Source organism: Staurois parvus, unplaced genomic scaffold (assembly GCF_062004578.1).
Source record: "Staurois parvus isolate SC_StPar_1 unplaced genomic scaffold, SC_StPar_1.0 ptg000147l, whole genome shotgun sequence".
NCBI classification, from domain to species: Eukaryota; Metazoa; Chordata; class Amphibia; order Anura; family Ranidae; genus Staurois; species Staurois parvus.
The window spans coordinates 21210159-21227948 of record NW_028317943.1 but is presented as its reverse complement, the minus strand read 5'-3'; the positions used below and the strand labels follow the sequence as shown (position 1 = coordinate 21227948).

General features: G+C 46.6%; 1 protein-coding gene across 1 annotated transcript in view; it reads right to left on the bottom strand.

Annotated features, from left to right (window-relative positions):
- Positions 1–2161: 2161 nt before the first annotated feature.
- TSPAN8 (tetraspanin 8) overlaps positions 2162–17790 on the bottom strand; it is a 56740-nt gene continuing 41111 nt past the window's right edge. Inside the window, exons 7-8 of the mRNA XM_089674105.1 lie at positions 9142–9225; positions 2162–5183 (exon numbers count right to left, since the gene is read on the bottom strand). Coding sequence (XP_089530231.1) covers positions 5130–5183; positions 9142–9225 — 138 coding nt within the window. The 3' untranslated portion in view covers positions 2162–5129. The remainder of the gene's footprint in view (positions 5184–9141; positions 9226–17790) is intronic.

Sequence of the window (17790 nt, the reverse complement as noted above, 5' to 3'; positions counted from 1 at the left end):
CACAGTAGAGTCAGGGCTTAGATTACACAGTAGAGTAAGGGCTTACAGTAGCGTCAGGGTTCAGGTTACACAGTAGAGTCAAGGCTCAGGTTACACAGTATAGCCACACAACAATAAATAATGGATGTGCAGCCTATGCCTTTGAAGAACAAAGCAAGCTAGCACTAAAAAGGTTATTCATACTTAGTGAAATATACAAAAAGTTAAAATAGTGCGGCAAAAAGATTAAAAAAAAAAGCTTTGTGCAATTGTACCTAGATAAACTTATTTTTCAGCAGCAGGGATGCTCTGAACATTTTTACTAGATGTGGAATAACTGGTTAGCTAAACTGGGTTTATCCCCCATTGATCTTGTATTGGATAGACTCCTATAGTTACTCTCCTATTGGGTTATGACCCAGTGCCTCTGTATGTCTCATGGTAGTGTGTGCTGCTGTACTATTCTTGCTATTTCAGAATGCTAATATGCTACAGTATATTTGGCCAGTATCTTTATTATTGTGATAATTCCATGTACATGTGCATGCTCATTGTATTTCTTTAAGCTCTTCGTAATAATTGTGAACGCTGGATGACCTTTTTTTTACACTTAATAAACTCTTTTCTTGATTTAAAAAAAAAAAAAAAGCTTTGTGCAAGGATATATATAATCTCTTGGCACCTAGTGGTGTGCCTACACTAAACCCAATAATTATATGAGCATACAAGAGAGATGAATGCAGAGCTTTTTTTGCTTGTAACCAAGGTTACCTAGAGTTTTATCAGCAGCTACGTCAGGCTATGTCTTCACCCTCTGAGGAAGTCCCATCAAGGACGTAACATGTAAGGTGGAGTTTGCCTGATGGCGTCAGCATGCTGCTATGGGGATCTAGCTGCTGATCCCTGCAGAGCACCATACTGAGTACCTGGATCAATCCTACGAAGTATTACATGTCTACACATATTGACGATTGAAAATACACATCTGTTTTATCTATGTATTTTATTGGCATTGGTGCAATTCTAATAAATATTGTACAATGATGAACACTATGAAAGTTCCCCTTTGTATTTTTGAGCTCTGGTGATCTTTAAAACCATCTGGAGCTTAACTCTTGATACTGCTTTGCATTGATGAGCTGGAAGTTTGGGATGATACATATGCTGTTTCAGACCTCCTGTAATTTAGAGGTCTGTCCTTAAGGTGAGCAGCTTGAAATGTCAGGAGGTGATTAGGCACAGCACTCCTGTAACTTGGACACAGGTGAAGACTGCAGAGTTGCAAAATGAATTCAGGTCCCTGACTGACCTGTTTCATGCTATTGTACCATGGCAGATACTGTATAGGTCTTCTTCTAACATTTTTCCAAAACTTACAAATTTCAAGCTCTGTGAACGTACCAATTTTTCTGACTGTATTTCCGGTAAACTTCAAATTTTACTTAAGATATGTGAATCTTGATGATAAAGAGTTAAACAATTTTTGTTCAATTCAAGAGTAAACTAAAATTACCTAATAAGTTGTCAACCTGAGACCTGCTGAGACCTTCATTTTATTTCTTCCTGAAAATGCCCCTCCATCTTAACAGTGGATCTGTCCTACCTATCTAGTTTGCCACTGTCAGCAACCTTCCCCTGCATTCTGGGTGGCTGGGCTCCATCCTGACAGAAAGGAGCCTTGACCTACTAGAGAAGCAATATCTTTACTGACTTGATGGGAGGCCCTGTATTTCCTTCTCTGCACTTGAATACCAATGACTCGGTAAACCCATTAACTGATATCCTTACTATCTAGATGATCCACTAGGCAAAATGTACATTTCTGACTAATCTTACAGCAGTAAATCAAGATCCATGTGCCTTGAGATTCAGGTGTGGTTTTTTTTTATTTTGGAAGAAATGTGGTCAGCAAAATCTGGAACCATGCACCAGTTCCATGGTGGAGGTAAGCGTGTCTTCCTAGCACTTGCAGAAACTTTTTACTGTATAGTTGTATTAAAAGGCTTGACAACAAATTTAAAAAATAATGTTGGTGAAACTAAGATATTAAAATATTCTACATTTGTGTACTGTAGAGTCTTTTACAGTCATAGCTTTGCCATATTATGAGCAGTGTTTATAAATGCACAATTTTACAATAATGTAAAAAAAAATGTAAACATGTATTTTACAAAATGTTGAATTGTTTTAAAAGAGTTTTTTATTTTAGAAATACAAAATCAAATTACTCTTTATAAACTGTAATAATAACAATTGCCTAATAATGTGATACATAATAAAAACATTCAAGTTAAAGGGTTAGATCACTTTTCTCAACAAATTAAAAGGTGAGATAACTTTCAACACTTTCCCCATCCCCATCTCCAACGTCCGCTGCCTGCGCCAGTCGATTTAAGGTTCTAGCACTTTAAAACCTCACTACGCAATGCCAGAGGCTTTGTAGCAGCCTGATGCAAGCAATGGCAAGAACTCATTGGTCAATACTAGCCACAAGCACGCTCTGACCACTGAAAATCCTTTTGAGGCTCCTTTCTTTCAGGATGGCATCCCAGAACAAAGCAAAGATTCTCATTGGTCAGCATGGTCAAATGGCTAGTCTTAATCAATGAGCATTATTCTGCTATGCAGCCTCCAGCTGTATTTTGTGAAGTTTTTTGTGAAGTTTTAAAGTGCTGTGCCGCTATACTGACTGGCAAGAGTGTCAAAAGATGGGGATCATATAAGGTGCTTTCAGTGGAGACAAGAGGAGTGGAGAGGATGTTGTGAGTTAGTTCACTTTTTTCATTTTTTTTTGTGAAAAGTTGAACTAACCCTTTTATGCATAAAACAGAAATAACCTGAAGGCACAAGGAAATGTTAACTGAAAGCTATAAAATGTTTACAGAGACCTTACACTCTGGATGTTAGCAAACTACATTCTGTGCTAGCTTATCACATATTAAGTAATATTATAGTACTAAAGCACGACAGTAGATGAGAAAAAAAAACACATTTTACTATAATAGGAAGGCCAATGTATTGCCATTAAAATAAAACTTGATCACAGGTATGTCAACAGATTAAATGTCCCTTGCACCAGGTCCATTGCAGAGTAGCAAACTATCCCAACTAGAAAACCAGATGGTGGAATGAAGGGATGCATTCCTCACCTGTCAATATATAGGCAGTTGGAAAGTGGAGCACTTGTATGTTTATGGTTTATACTCCAAAGTGTACATTCTGAGACTGGAAGCCTGATGACAGGGTGCACTGCCAGAGATACCTGGTGCTATATGTGGAACTTCAACCTGTTGACAGGCCTATGATGAAGTTTTAGGAATGTACATGTCATACATTGATATGTATTGTATTACAGCAAAAGATGATTTTCTGCAACCCTGTCCACATTCTTTTTTTCTGTTATGTTTACTGAAAGCTATATTAAAAGTCTTCTTGAGAGAGGGAAATAGAAAGTAAGAGAATGGCTAGTAGGACATTTTTTTCCATTTAAAAAATGCTGTTGGTTGGTCCTTATACTGCTAGTTGACCAACAGATGAAGGAGTAATCAAAGTTTGGATTGGCTAATACCTCCCTTCAACCAAGATTGTGTGACCAAAGTGGCTGCCCTTTTGGATAGTGATTGCAGTGGGTTGCTCTTTCAGGATAGCCATCGTTTATTGAACACCTTGTATTTTTTCAAAGAATACAAGGCTGCTTCTGATTGGATGAGGTGGAGAGTATGACTTCACCACACTGCTTCCCACCTCATCCAATCAGAGAACTCCTACAATGATTTTCTGCTTCCACAGCAGTCCCACAGGTATGGAATATGTAAACTTAGCTTTATCCAAGCCGGACCAATGTAATGATGCAAGAAAAACCATACCTGGAGTTGAGCTTTAAAGATACCCTTGATGAAGGGTAGTTATATTTAATCAAACAGTTTTCAATAAAGAGTTTTGTTTTCAATACATGTTGATATTGAAGAAACTGAAAAGAGGAAAATTAAACTGATGCATATATTTCATTTAAGGAACCAACACCATTGCATAAGCATACCTATGGGTCTACTTAAAATAAACGAGTTCACAAACTTAAGGTTGTACAAACCCAAGGGCCTTTACATGTCTACCAATGTGCTTTCATGATGGCATGACAATACCTACCAAACTTCACAAAATCAAAAGCTGGTCACCTCTAGCTGGTCATATCTAGCTGTTGATTATTGAGCTCGTCCATCATGCAGAAAGACCAGGAGCTAAGGAGATAGAAAGGGACTCTTCCTAGCTAGGGAAGCTAGTCATTAATTTTGTTGTAGCTGTTGATTGTTGAGCTCGTCCATCATGCAGAAGGACCCAGAGCTAAAGAGATAGGAAAGGATGCTTTCTATCTAGGGAAGCTAGTCATTAATTTTGTGTGTCATTATTTGCATATATGATCACATTTGGTTTTGAGGGTCCTGCGGATCTCACAAAAAAAAAAACCCCAAAAAAAACACACTCGAAGATAGGTGTAGACACCTGAGAATTCCTGCTTTGCCCCAAAGTTGTTTTTTAACTTTTTGTGGATGAAAATTAAAATAAGCCAGTGGCATACCTGAACAATGCAAGCCAAGTATATGATCTTGCTCCATCCTGTTTTGTACTGGTTATTGAAACAACCAATGACACTAAAGGACCAATAGGGCGATTTTGCAGAAAGGAGGTGGGCCCTCACCTTGACTATTATAGGAAAAGTCAAAATATGCGTATCATTTCAGCTGCCTCGTGATGTACTAATTATTGTGATGTGCACTTTTCATCAAAGGTAACCTTTGTTTATGCAATTTTTATTATATATTTAGTCCAAATTGCCAAGGTTTGTGCCCAACTTACAATAATTATAATGCTAAACAAATAATGATGTGCAAACTGCAGAAATCTACAACAGCTAATTAGATTTAACAGAGCAAGAGTAACAAGTGATTGTCAGCTGGTTTGCTAAAGTAGTTAGTACTACTATGAGTGACTGCTAAATATGACTTATAAAAAACATTTCTATCTATGTCATGTATATCTACAGTTTATTGTATTGAACATACAGTATATTTATAACATTACAACATAAAACAATTACAGGAGCGTTCAACCAGGTTACTTTCTAGATCAGCTTGCAGTGTCTCATATTTTCCTCATTTCTTTCCTATTTGGCAGTACAATGTCATAGAAAATCCAAGGCCAAAAAGCTGGAAAGACAAGACAAGACAAGTGTATGAATATTATATATGAACACAATATTGGATACTTGCAGGCAATGAGCCAAAAGCATATATGAGAACTGCTTTTACTGTAAAAAAATGGTATTCTGTCTAGCAAGTTTTGTGATATGAGCATCCCTACCAGACCGTACAGCCTTTGCACCCTGGCAGGCAACTCATCCTTTGGCCTGCACTGCAAAAGTAACACAATGTTGTCAAGAACTTTGGTTTAACACACCCAACCTGCAGACTGTCCTCCATCTGCTAACTCTGCTCCAATGTTAGAATGTTCAGCAAATGTGCACTACATCACAACCAACCTGCTTAAGTGCTGTCCATCCTTCTCCCTGTCTGAGTGCAGGTGGACAGAGAGTTATAGGGGCATATATCCAGACAAAATACTAATGTGAAACTCCTGCGCTATCAGTTAGTGTGTGTGAAGTATACTGTGAACCTGAATCGTGAATACTATAATATTCAAACAAAATTTAAAAAATAATTATAAATAATAAAGAAAGTGAAGAAATGCAATAATAAATGCTAAACTAAAGAAGGAACAAAAGGAATAGCTGCTGCTCATACACCAATTTATGTTCCCACAAATGAAATCAGATGTCAGTTATGAAAGTATAGCGCTGCTAAGTGTTAAACATTCACATACCACATTCCATATTACTACAGTATATATCCGTGCTGTACAATACACATGCAATCCTACGGTGATTCAAAACTTAACATAAGAATAAATATAAACAAAATTTCCTGACAGACTCCATGGCAGCATATGTATGGGTTTAGCCATGCCTCCTCTCTTACCCTATAAGACCCCACTCCTATAAAGTTTGGTTTAGTGTCAGAGGCCACGTTTCTTATTTGTCCTCCTACTAGGACCAAAGACTTAGTTTGGAGTCTTGCTGTGTGCCTTCGCTCAGGATAGCATTCGCAACCAAGGCCTGGTGGCTCAGCATTTCCCAGAAGACATGAATAGATGTGTCCCTTATCAGTTCCAGCAGTCTCCAGCTATTAGCGGGGTGGAAAAAGGGCAGAAGGATTCAGTGCCATGAAAAACTGAGGCCATGACATTGGCGGACATGCAGCAATTGGCTGGATAACCTATTAGCTATTAGTGGGTGGTCTTGTAACACCTGGAATGAATGCAGCAGTATCTTCCTTGCTCCAGGTTGGCCAATGGGTGCTGTCTCCAGGGTGATGTATATCTTCTCCTACTGTTTACATGGCAGCAGTTAATGTGTCTGTTCTTGTTTTTTGCCCTTTTCTTTCCCTGGCTCTAATGTCTTTATGGCCTCTCATGGTGGCTGGAGCACATCTGCAGACCGCTGCTCTCTGCTCCGGTCAGCGCCATCTGGTGGTTCACCACATGTACGGGCTTCATCACAGGAGAAGTTCTGAATCCTCCTTCAGGCACTGCACTCACCACACCAGCCACTTTGAGGGAAAAGCTTGCTCAGGATGAGGGTCCCAGAGGGCAAGTCATTTTGTGAGCCATGTTATGCGGTTGGTGAAAGAGAGAGTGGCAACCAGCAGGTGGAGTCTTTGTTTAGAAAGGCAGAACAAGTGTCCCTTAGAGAGCTGGGTACTAGCAGCACCCGTAGCCTATCATCTGATTTGGTGTGCTTCCCTACAAAGGACGGCCATGATGTGCTGGAACCTTGCCAGCCAAATCACTCATTGGTTAGGGCCTCAGACAGTGAGGTGGATGAAGAGGATCTCTATGTAGACTTTGACTTTGCCGTGGTGCCGCCTGTGGTGCAGGAAGCCCTGAAGTGGGAAGAGCCGGTGGAGTCTCCCTCTAAGCAGAGGAAATTTTTTCAAGTATCTCATAAAAGAACATTCAAATTTCCCGGTCCTGGAGGAACTAGGGGAGATCATTACAGAGGAATGGAGCAGGGCCAAGAGAAAAACCTCCTAACTACATCTGATGGTCTGGTTCTTGAAAGGGGGAGACTGGAGGCCTTAGGCTGTTCTGCTGGAGTCATCGCTACTCTGATGAATGCCAGGAGAATTAGCAGAATCAAAGGTTTATTGGAGAACCTGGTTGGAATTTGTAGAATACATGTCTGCTACTGGTGGGTCATACAGTGATCCAAGAGTTCAGAATATCCTGGGTTTCCTGCAAACAGGCTTAGACCTTGCTTTATCAGTTAGCATCCTCAGAGTACAGGTGTCAGCTATATCAGTCTTCACCAGGGCACCCTGTGGCAGACACTCTCTTGTCCATCAGTTTTTCAGAGGAGCTGTGAGACTTAGACCTCAGAGAAAGCCAAGATTCCCCAATATTCCTCTTGTCCTTTATTTTCACTCAGAAGCTGGGATGGACCATACAAGGCCAGTCTCAATTACAGAGCTTTCCCTTAAGCCTGCCTTCATAGTGGCCATCACGTCGGCAAAAAGAGTTTCCAAAATCGGAGCCCTCGGGTGTAAAGAACCGTTCTTAATGTTCTTCCCAGAGCTGGTAGTACTCATACCTATGCTTGACTCAAATCCCAAGGCAACATCAGTCTTTCATGAAAACCAGGAGATTGTTGTACCAACATTCAGAACGTCTGGCAGTACCAACATACACCCCCTAGATATAGGAAAAACTCTAAAGCTGTATCTGCAAGCAATAGCTCCCCTTTGACTGTCTGATCACCTGTTCGTTCTCTTTCATGGGAAGAACAAAGGAGATCATGCCTCATCCAGAAAGATTGCAGCATGGATTGTTCAGTCCATCCGACTGGCTTACAGAGCTAACTGCTTGACGTCTCTGGAGGCGGCGGTGACTGCACACTCAAAAAGGAATGTGTCTACATTATGGGTGGCTTTGCAGCATGTTGCCCCTGAGATAATTTGTATAATGGCCAGCCTCATGCTCCTCAATGAACACTTTTATGGCTCATTACTGTGTTGAGCCTGTCTCTTTATCCTCTGTAATTTTGGTTTGAGAGCCCTGTCTGCTGATAGTGCAAATTAAAACGTTTTTGTTCAGCAACTGCCAACCCGTGTGTGTGGCTAGTTATTCCCAAAGTCTGTCAAAAAAATGGGAAATTTCCTATCAAATACTTACTGTAATTTTTCCTTTCCTGCTGGACTCCATGGCAACAGGAATACCCTCCCAATGTCTTGAGTAAGCTAGTTATGGAACGCGGCCTCTAGCACTGAGCCAAAATTTATGGGGGGTCCTATAAGGTAAGAGAGTGCTTTGTCCAACAGGAAAAGCTGTCTGCAGCTCACTCAGCCTAGCAAGAACACTCCCCCCTCCTCCCTTCCCTGCACAGACAGGAGAGGACGGAGAGCTCAATATGCACTGCCTCTTACCGACCCTCTCCTCCTGTCTGCCCCACCCACACTCCTATTCCCAGCCAGTGCTGTGCCTGAGAAGATGTGTGGGCGGGAAATTTGAAGCCCTGCAGCCAGCAACTATAGAACAAATAAGGGTCCAAAAAGCTCCGCTTTTTAAATGCAGCAAAAATGTAATGTAATGTTTATCACCAATTCAGTAGGGGATCTTCTTATGGGTCCCCTACTGATTGAACCTAGCGCAGTCCATATGAAAGCGCTGAGCAAACTGTTGGCACTATATAAATCCTGTATAATAATAATAATGAAAGGGCCCCTAAAGCATCTGCAGGGCCCTCCTAACCCTCTTGTATTGAACTGTATTGTTGCTGTATTGTCTCCCTTTATATTGTAAAGCGCTGAGCAAACTGTTGTCGCTATATAAATCCTGTATAATAATAATAATGAAAGGGCCCCTAAAGCATCTGCAGGGCCCTCCTAACCCTCTTGTATTGTGTTAAAGCTTTTTAACTGCGTGTTAAGAATATGTAAATATTTAATGACAATCATTTGGGCACAGGTGCAATATAAATATACTGCTGTTCTAACTTGAAACACACACTAAATACTTTTGTCAGCTACAGTTTTAATAGATTAATATTAGTACCTCTACCACTGCAAGTCCAAATGCAATTCCAATGATGATGAGGAGATGTTTTTGGAAGTAATCAACAAATACAGTATTACAAGTCTGTGAAGAGAAACACAGTGTTTTTAGACAGATATATCCACCAATCATATGCACTATACAGGGGCATGTTTTATTTGTAACTTTTACATAAATAATACGCCATAAATATTTAAGGGGGGGTTACAACCTAGATAGATGTTTGTTTCCACCCAGAGGTGAAGCAGGGTGCGTCATGGAGAATTGGAGAGGGGCACACATGGTGAGGCCCATTGCCATGATTTTGGGACATACTAACACACAGTAGCCCTACCCTTGGATGAGACCAGTTACAAAATGGGAGTTTTCTTCCATAGCTGAAGACCCTATCTGTATGTTTGGGCTAAACACTACCAAAGATTTTGGACAACTGAATACAAACTTGCAGTGAAGTTATGTACCATGTTCTAACTGTTTAAAAAGAAATTCTGCACTTTAAAAGAGTAAAAGAAAGTCACTTTGCATCCGTGTAATACTGAGTGTAATCATCTGCAGACAGAGTGGGTGAAGTTCTTTAAAGGTTGCAGGCAGTTGGGCACAGCAGTCAAGCCCTACAATGGTTCACTGACACTCAGGCCTTGTCTATCCCTGGGAGCATCCTGTGAGAAGTTGAATTGGGGATATGAGCAGTAGAGATCAGATATATGAGCCAGTCAGAAAGGGTAGGTTTCCCTGTGCACCAGCTAAAATGCCTGGGCATCCCTGTTGTACTGGCCTCAGCTGTAGTTGTGACCTTATGTTAATTACATCTGCACCACCGTAATATATAGGCCTCTGCAAGAAAGAGTGTAGTGCTCCTATCCAGGCCTGGGGCCTGCAAAGACAACTGACAAGTGACTGTACTTAGAAATAAACACATTTTTGACATGTCCAGTGTTTGTGTTCATGACAGCATTTAATGTAATAGGAGACAGAGATAGGTCAAATCATGCCTCATTGGCCAATGATGTCTATGAATGTTTAGTTTTCCACTTTTCTGCTACAAGATGGCAATTGCAATGTACACCTCCTCCCTCCACGCCACCAAACAAGCCTACTTCGTAACCCTCATCAACACCCTCTCCACCTGTCCTCGCTGGCTCTTCTCCACTTTCAACTCCCTACTCTCCCCCCCCACCTCCACCCAGTACCTCACTCACTGCCCACGAGATTGCCAACCACTTCCAAAACAAGATCGACGCAATCCGTAAAGACATCGCCAATGCTCAATCTACCTCCCCACCTAGCCTCCCTACCACAATAACCCCCTCAACTCTCCCCTCCTCTGACCTCGTAACAGCCCTGACCCCCACCACACCTAACATCCCGCACACTAAAACCTCCCCAACACTCCGCTCCTTCAGCCTTGCTATCACTGAAGAGGTCACTAAGGTCTTCTCAGAAGCCCGCCTCACCACTTGTCCCCTTGACCCTGTCCCCACACAACTCCTCTGGTCTCCCTCCTCCTCCACCCTACGCTCCCTCACCCATATCTTCAATCTCTCCCTTTATACTGGGAGAGATTGAAGATCGCACATCACTCCCATACTCAAAAACTCTCCCTGGACCCCACCGACCTGAGCAACCTTAGACCCATCTCCCTGCTGCCATTTTCATCCAAACTCCTTGAGCGCTTAGTCTACAATCGCCTAAGCTCCCACCTCAATGACAACAACCTCCTCGATCCACTACAGTCTGGCTTCCGTCCCCTACACTCCACCAAAACCGCCCTACTCAAAATCACTAATGACCTGCTAACCGCCAAAGTTAATGGCCACTACTCAGTCCTCCTACACCTCGACCTCTCCGCGGCCTTCAACACAATTGACCACCCCCTCCTCCTTAATAAACTATACTCCCTTGGCATCAGAGACTCTGCTCTCTCCTGGCTCTCTTCCTATCTATCCCAACGCTCCTTCAGCATTACCTATAACGCTGCCACCTCCCCCTCTCTTCCCCTCTCTGTTGGGGTCCCCCAAGGCTCTGTCCTCGGGCCCCTCCTCTTCTCCATCTACACCTCCTCCCTTGGCCAACTGATACACTCCCACGGCTTCAACTACCACCTCTACGCCGATGACACGCAAATCTACCTCTCTATGCCTCGCCTCACCCCTTCAGTCTCCACCCAAATCACCTGCCTACTGAACGACATATCAGACTGGATGTCACTCCACTTCCTCAAATTAAACCTTTCCAAAACTGAGCTCCTAATTTTCCCCCCAGCCTGCGCCCCCCCCCCACCCTCTCCATCACAACCAACAACGCCACCATCAGTCCCACCCCCCAAGCTAAAGTCCTAGGTGTCACTCTAGACTCAAATCTGTCCTTCCAACCCCATGTCCAATCGTTGGTAAACTCATGCAGGCTTCACCTCCGCAACATCTCCAAAATACGTACGTTCCTAACCCCAGACACTACTAAACAGCTCATTCACTCCCTTATTATTGTCAGAGCAGGGCTGTGGAACGGACAGGTAGGCCTAGTGGCAGGGTAACGCACTGGCTGACGACAACCACCACCAACAGACCGAAGTCCCTCAGGGCGCGGAGTCTAAGTCCCAGGCTGCCCTTCACCAGGGCCCCTGATGGTGGGGATGGACTTGACGCAGCCAGGTACCAGGTCGCGGCCCCCGAGACACCCCGGCTGTGGTAATGGCCGCCGTCAATGGCGTGTAGCTGGTGAGAATGACAATAGCGTAGTCAGGCAAGCTGGGTCGACAACAACAGGACAAAACGGTACAGAACAGTAGACAGAGAATCACAGGTCACGGGCCGGGTTCAGCAACGGAAGGTCAGATCGAAGGAAAACACAGAGAATGGTCTTAATCACAAACCGAGTCAGAATACCAGAAGAGTCATGAGCGTATACACAGAGCTGTAGGAAGACAAAGACACAAGACACAAGTGCAAAGAGCATGTGCGGGCCACAGGCTTATATGTCATCAGCCACACCCCTCTTGGGGATGGACCTCAGAGACCTGAAGGCATAAAAGGATTCCCACCATGCACAGCAGAATCCAAGATGGACGCCAGCACATGGAGTAACAAAACTTCAGGGAAAAGGTAGGACCTTGACAGTACCTCCTCCTCAAGGGCCCCTCCCCCTCCACGGCTCAACAAAAGGTTTCTGAGGAAAGCGGGTATGAAAAGCGCGGAGGAGGGCAGGAGCATGGACATCCGCGGAGGGAACCCAGGAACGCTCCTCGGGACCATAACCGTGCCAATGAACCAGGAACTGTAACCCTCCGCGCACCAATCGAGAGTCCAGGATCCGGCTCACCTCATACTCCTCATGACCGTCAACCCGAATGGGACGGGGCCGAGGCAGAGAGGTAGTGAAGCGATTGCAGATCAGAGGTTTCAACAGTGATACATGAAAGATATTGGAGATCCGCATCCCAGGTGGAAGGACAAGAGCATAGGCCACCGGATTCACCTTGCGGAGAATGCGAAAAGGACCGACAAAACGGGGAGCTAGTTTGGGTGTGGGTACCCGAAGATTGAGGTTACGAGTAGACAACCACACCCGATCACCGACCTGGTATGAAGGAGCGGGCAACCGTCTGCGATCAGCCTGGAACTTCTGACGCTGAGCCGAGTCCCTCAAAGCCCTCTGGATCTGCCCCCATGAAGAACGCAGGGCAGCAAGATGGTTCTCCACAGCCGGAATGTCCTGTGGTGAGAACCTCTCAGGTAATACCGCGGGTTGGTACCCATAGTTGGCTATGAAGGGAGAAATCCCGGAGGAGGAGTTGACCGCTGAGTTCCTGGCAAACTCTGCCCAAGGCAGGAGATCGGACCAATCGTCCTGATGGTCCGAGATATAACACCGAAGGAATTGTTCTAAGGCCTGATTGGAACGCTCCGCAGCCCCATTGGACTGCGGGTGGTAGGCTGAAGAAAAGGAGAGACTAATACCCAACTGGGAGCAGAAGGCGCGCCAGAATCTGGACACGAACTGACTCCCGCGGTCCGAGACAATCACCTTGGGCAACCCATGCAGGCGAAAAATCTCCCTGGAAAAGACCGTGGCCAGTTCTTGCGATGTTGGTAATTTCCTGAGTGGAATACAATGGCACATTTTGGGAAAACGATCGACGACCATGAGGATGACCGTATGACCCCGAGACACAGGGAGGTCTACAATAAAGTCCATGCCTAGGTGTGACCAAGGACGCTCCCCATTGGGAATGGGTTGCAGAAGACCCATTGGAAGATGCCGTGGAGATTTATTCTGGGCACAGATCGAACATGCCGCTACATAAGAGGCGATGTCGGCACGGAGAGTTGGCCACCAGAACAACCGAGAGACGACCCAAGACAACTGGTTCCTCCCCGGATGCCCGGCAGTCTTGGAGTTATGGTAGGTACGCAGCAGACGGGTGCGCAACCCCTCGGGTACAAAACATCTACCCTCCGGTCTCTCGGGAGGAGCGTCAGTTTGAGCCGCCAAAATCTGCCCCCCAAGGGGAGAAGTCAGACTGGTGCGAATGGCAGCCAGGATCTGATCCGGAGGTATGACCGAGGTTGACTCAGAGTCCTCCCTGGACAACTCAGAGTATTGCCGCGATAATGCATCAGCCCTGACATTCTTGTAACCCGGCAAATAGGAGACTACATAGTTGAACCGCGACAAGAACAAGGCCCATCTGGCCTGACGGGGTGTCAATCTTTTGGCCTCCAAAAGATAAGTCAGGTTCTTATGATCGGTAAGAATGAGGACTGGAACCGCAGAGCCCTCGAGCAGGTGCCTCCATTCCTTGAGAGCCAGAATGATTGCCAACAACTCCCTATCTCCAATCTGGTAGTTGCACTCTGCAGAGGAAAGCTTCCTGGAGTAGAACCCACAGGGAAGTAGGGGTCCATCGGGCGACCTACGTTGAGACAGGAGAGCGCCTACTCCCGTCTCGGATGCATCAACCTCAAGGACGAAGGGCAATCCAGGATTGGGATGAGACAGTATCGGAGCCGAAGCGAAGGCGGATTTCAGAGCCTCGAAAGCTACGATGGCCTCGGATGGCCACTCGTGAGGATTACTGCCCTTTTTGGTTAGGTCTGAGAGAGGCTTTGCCAGCGTGGAGAAGTTCCTGATGAACTTTCGATAGTAGTTGGCAAAACCCAAAAAGCGCTGAATGGGCCGAAGACCATTGGGACGAGGCCACTGCAGAACCGCCGAAACCTTCTGAGGGTCCATGGAGAATCCCTCTGCAGAAATAATGTAGCCTAAAAAGGCAACTTGGGATCGATGGAATTCGCACTTCTCAAGTTTACAAAAAAGTTCGTTCTCACGTAATCGTTGCAGCACCTGCTTGACATCCTGGATATGGGACTCCATGGAGGCAGAGTAAACCAGGATGTCATCCAGGTAAACCACAACACACTGCTGCAACAAGTCACGCAGGACATCATTTATGAATTCCTGAAAAACTGCGGGCGCGTTACACAACCCGAAGGGCATCACCAGGTATTCGTAGTGACCGGTTCTGGTGTTAAACGCGGTCTTCCACTCATCCCCCTGTTTGATCCGTACGAGGTTGTACGCCGCCCTAAGGTCAAGTTTGGTAAAGACTGTTGCCCCCTTAAGGCGGTCGAACAACTCAGTAATCAAGGGAATCGGGTAGGCATTCTTAGTGGTGATTCGATTAAGACCCCTATAATCGATGCAAGGCCTCAATTCACCACCCTTCTTCTTAACAAAGAAAAAGCCCGCTCGTGCTGGGGAAGTAGACTTACGAATGTGCCCCCGGGAAAGCGCATCCGCAACGTACTCCTCCATGGCCTTATTCTCCGCAACCGAGAGAGGATACACCCTGCCACGCGGAGGAGTGGCACCGGGTTGCAAGGATATGGCGCAGTCGTAAGGACGATGAGCAGGTAAGGCACCAGCGCGTACCTTATCAAACACGTCCTGGTACTCCCCATAGTCGGTGGGCAACGCAGAGTCCGAGGAGGCACACAACACCTTAACCGGCCCACGGATGCACCCGGCACCACACTGTGGAGACCACGAGAGAATCTCGGCTGTTTGCCAATTGAAGGTTGGATTGTGCATCTGGAGCCAGGGATACCCCAAAACCACCGAATAGTGAGGGGAAGAAATCACCTGGAAACAGGCCAACTCCCTGTGAACAGCCCCAATAGCTACTTCAACTGGCATAGTCTCGTGGGTAACCTGCGGTGGTTGCAGGGGCCTGCCATCTATCGCCTCGAGAACCAATGGGGTAACTCGAGCCTGCAGGGGAATGGAGTGCTGGGCAGCAAACGAGCTGTCCATAAACAACCCGCCGGCCCCAGAATCTACCAACACCTGGGCCGTCACCGAGCCCTCCGCCCAAGAGAGGACAACGGTGATCAGTGGCTTTTCTCTGCGGAACGCCGGGGACGAGGAGACTCCACCCAAGATCTGTCCCCGACAGGATCTCAGGTGCGAGCGTTTCCCGGACGGACCGGACAGGACTGCCGAAAGTGCCCACCAAGGCCACAGTACAGGCAGCGCCCCTCCCGACGCCGAGCGGCCCGCTCTCCCTCGGAAAGGCGAGCAAACCCCAGCTGCATGGGCTCACCATCAGACAATCTATCCCCAGGAGGCGTGGGAGGAGAGGGAGGAACGGGTGGGACAGAAAACGCAGGTGCCAGTCGATTGGAAGGCCTCCGCAGGCGTTCCTTGAGTGAAGGCCTCTCCCTGAGCCTGGTATCAATCAGGATCAGGAAGGAAATTAGTGCCTCCAGCTCCACAGGCAATTCCTTGGCTGCGATCTCATCCTTCAATGCATCAGAAAGACCCTGAGAAAACGCAGCCACCAGAGCCTCATTGTTCCAACCCACCTCTGCTGCCAGGGTACGAAACTCTATGGCGTACTCGGCAACGGTCCGTGAACCCTGATGCATAGACATGAGCAGCTTGGCAGCCGAGGCGGAGCGAGCCGGTACGTCGAATACCCTACGGAAGGCATCGACAAAACCGGAAAACGCGTGAATCACTGGGTCATTCCTCTCCCATAAGGGATTCGCCCAGGCCAAGGCCTTGTCTGAGAGTAGCGATATTAGGAAACCCACCTTTGACCTCTCAGTCGGAAAAGCGTGGGGTATTAATTCAAAGTAAATCCCCACCTGGTTGAGGAACCCACGACACTGACTCAGCTCACCCCCAAAGCGCTGTGGAAGAGGGGCTGAACCAGTCATACCTCTGGGCGCAACCAGCGGAACAGCAGCGGGAGCGACCACCGGAGTGACAACCGGCCTAATAACACCAGGAGTAAGGTGCGCGGTGCTTGCAAGCAGGGTTTGCAACGCATGAGCAAACTGACCCAAGAGGAGATCCTGTTGATCCAGTCTGGCGACCAACATTGGAAGCGAAGGCGTACCTGCACCGTCAGGATTCATGGCACTTGTGCAATGTCAGGGCAGGGCTGTGGAACGGACAGGTAGGCCTAGTGGCAGGGTAACGCACTGGCTGACGACAACCACCACCAATAGACCGAAGTCCCTCAGGGCACGGAGTCTAAGTCCCAGGCTGCCCTTCACCAGGGCCCCTGATGGTGGGGATGGACTTGACGCAGCCAGGTACCAGGTCGCGGCCCCCGAGACACCCCGGCTGTGGTAATGGCCGCCGTCAATGGCGTGTAGCTGGTGAGAATGACAATAGCGTAGTCAGGCAAGCTGGGTCGACAACAACAGGACAAAACGGTACAGAACAGTAGACAGAGAATCACAGGTCACGGGCCGGGTTCAGCAACGGAAGGTCAGATCGAAGGAAAACACAGAGAATGGTCTTAATCACAAGCCGAGTCAGAATACCAGAAGAGTCACGAGCGTATACACAGAGCTGTAGGAAGACAAAGACACAAGACACAAGTGCAAAGAGCATGTGCGGGCCACAGGCTTATATGTCATCAGCCACACCCCTCTGGGGGATGGACCTCAGAGACCTGAAGGCATAAAAGGATTCCCACCATGCACAGCAGAATCCAAGATGGACGCCAGCACATGGAGTAACAAAACTTCAGGGAAAAGGTAGGACCTTGACAATTATCTCACAACTCGACTACTGCAACTCCCTCCTCACTGGCCTACCTCATCACAGACTATCCCCGCTTCAGTCTATCCTAAACTCAGCGGCCAGACTCATCCACCTTACCAACCGCTCCGCATCTGCCACCCCCCTCTGTCATTCCCTCCATTGGCTTCCGATTGCCCAGTGCATTAAATTCAAACTACTAACATTGACGTACAAAGCCATTCATAACACTGCCCCAAACTACCTTACCGACCTGATACCCAAATACCACCCAACCCGTACTCTTCGCTCCTCACAAGACCTCCTACTTTCTAGCTCCCTGGTCTCCTCCTCCCACGAACGACTGCAGGACTTCTCCAGGACTTCCCCCATCCTCTGGAACTCACTACCCCAATCCATCAGACTGTCACCTACCCTACTCACCTTTAGGCGCACCCTGAAAACCCATCTCTTCAGGGAAGCCTACCCCACCCTCACCTAACAGCCGATCTCCTCCACTCTTCCCACCACTCCACTCCCCACATCACCTCCTCCTGTACCACTATCCCCTCCCTCCTAGATTGTAAGCTTGAAAGAGCAGGGCCCTCGAACCTC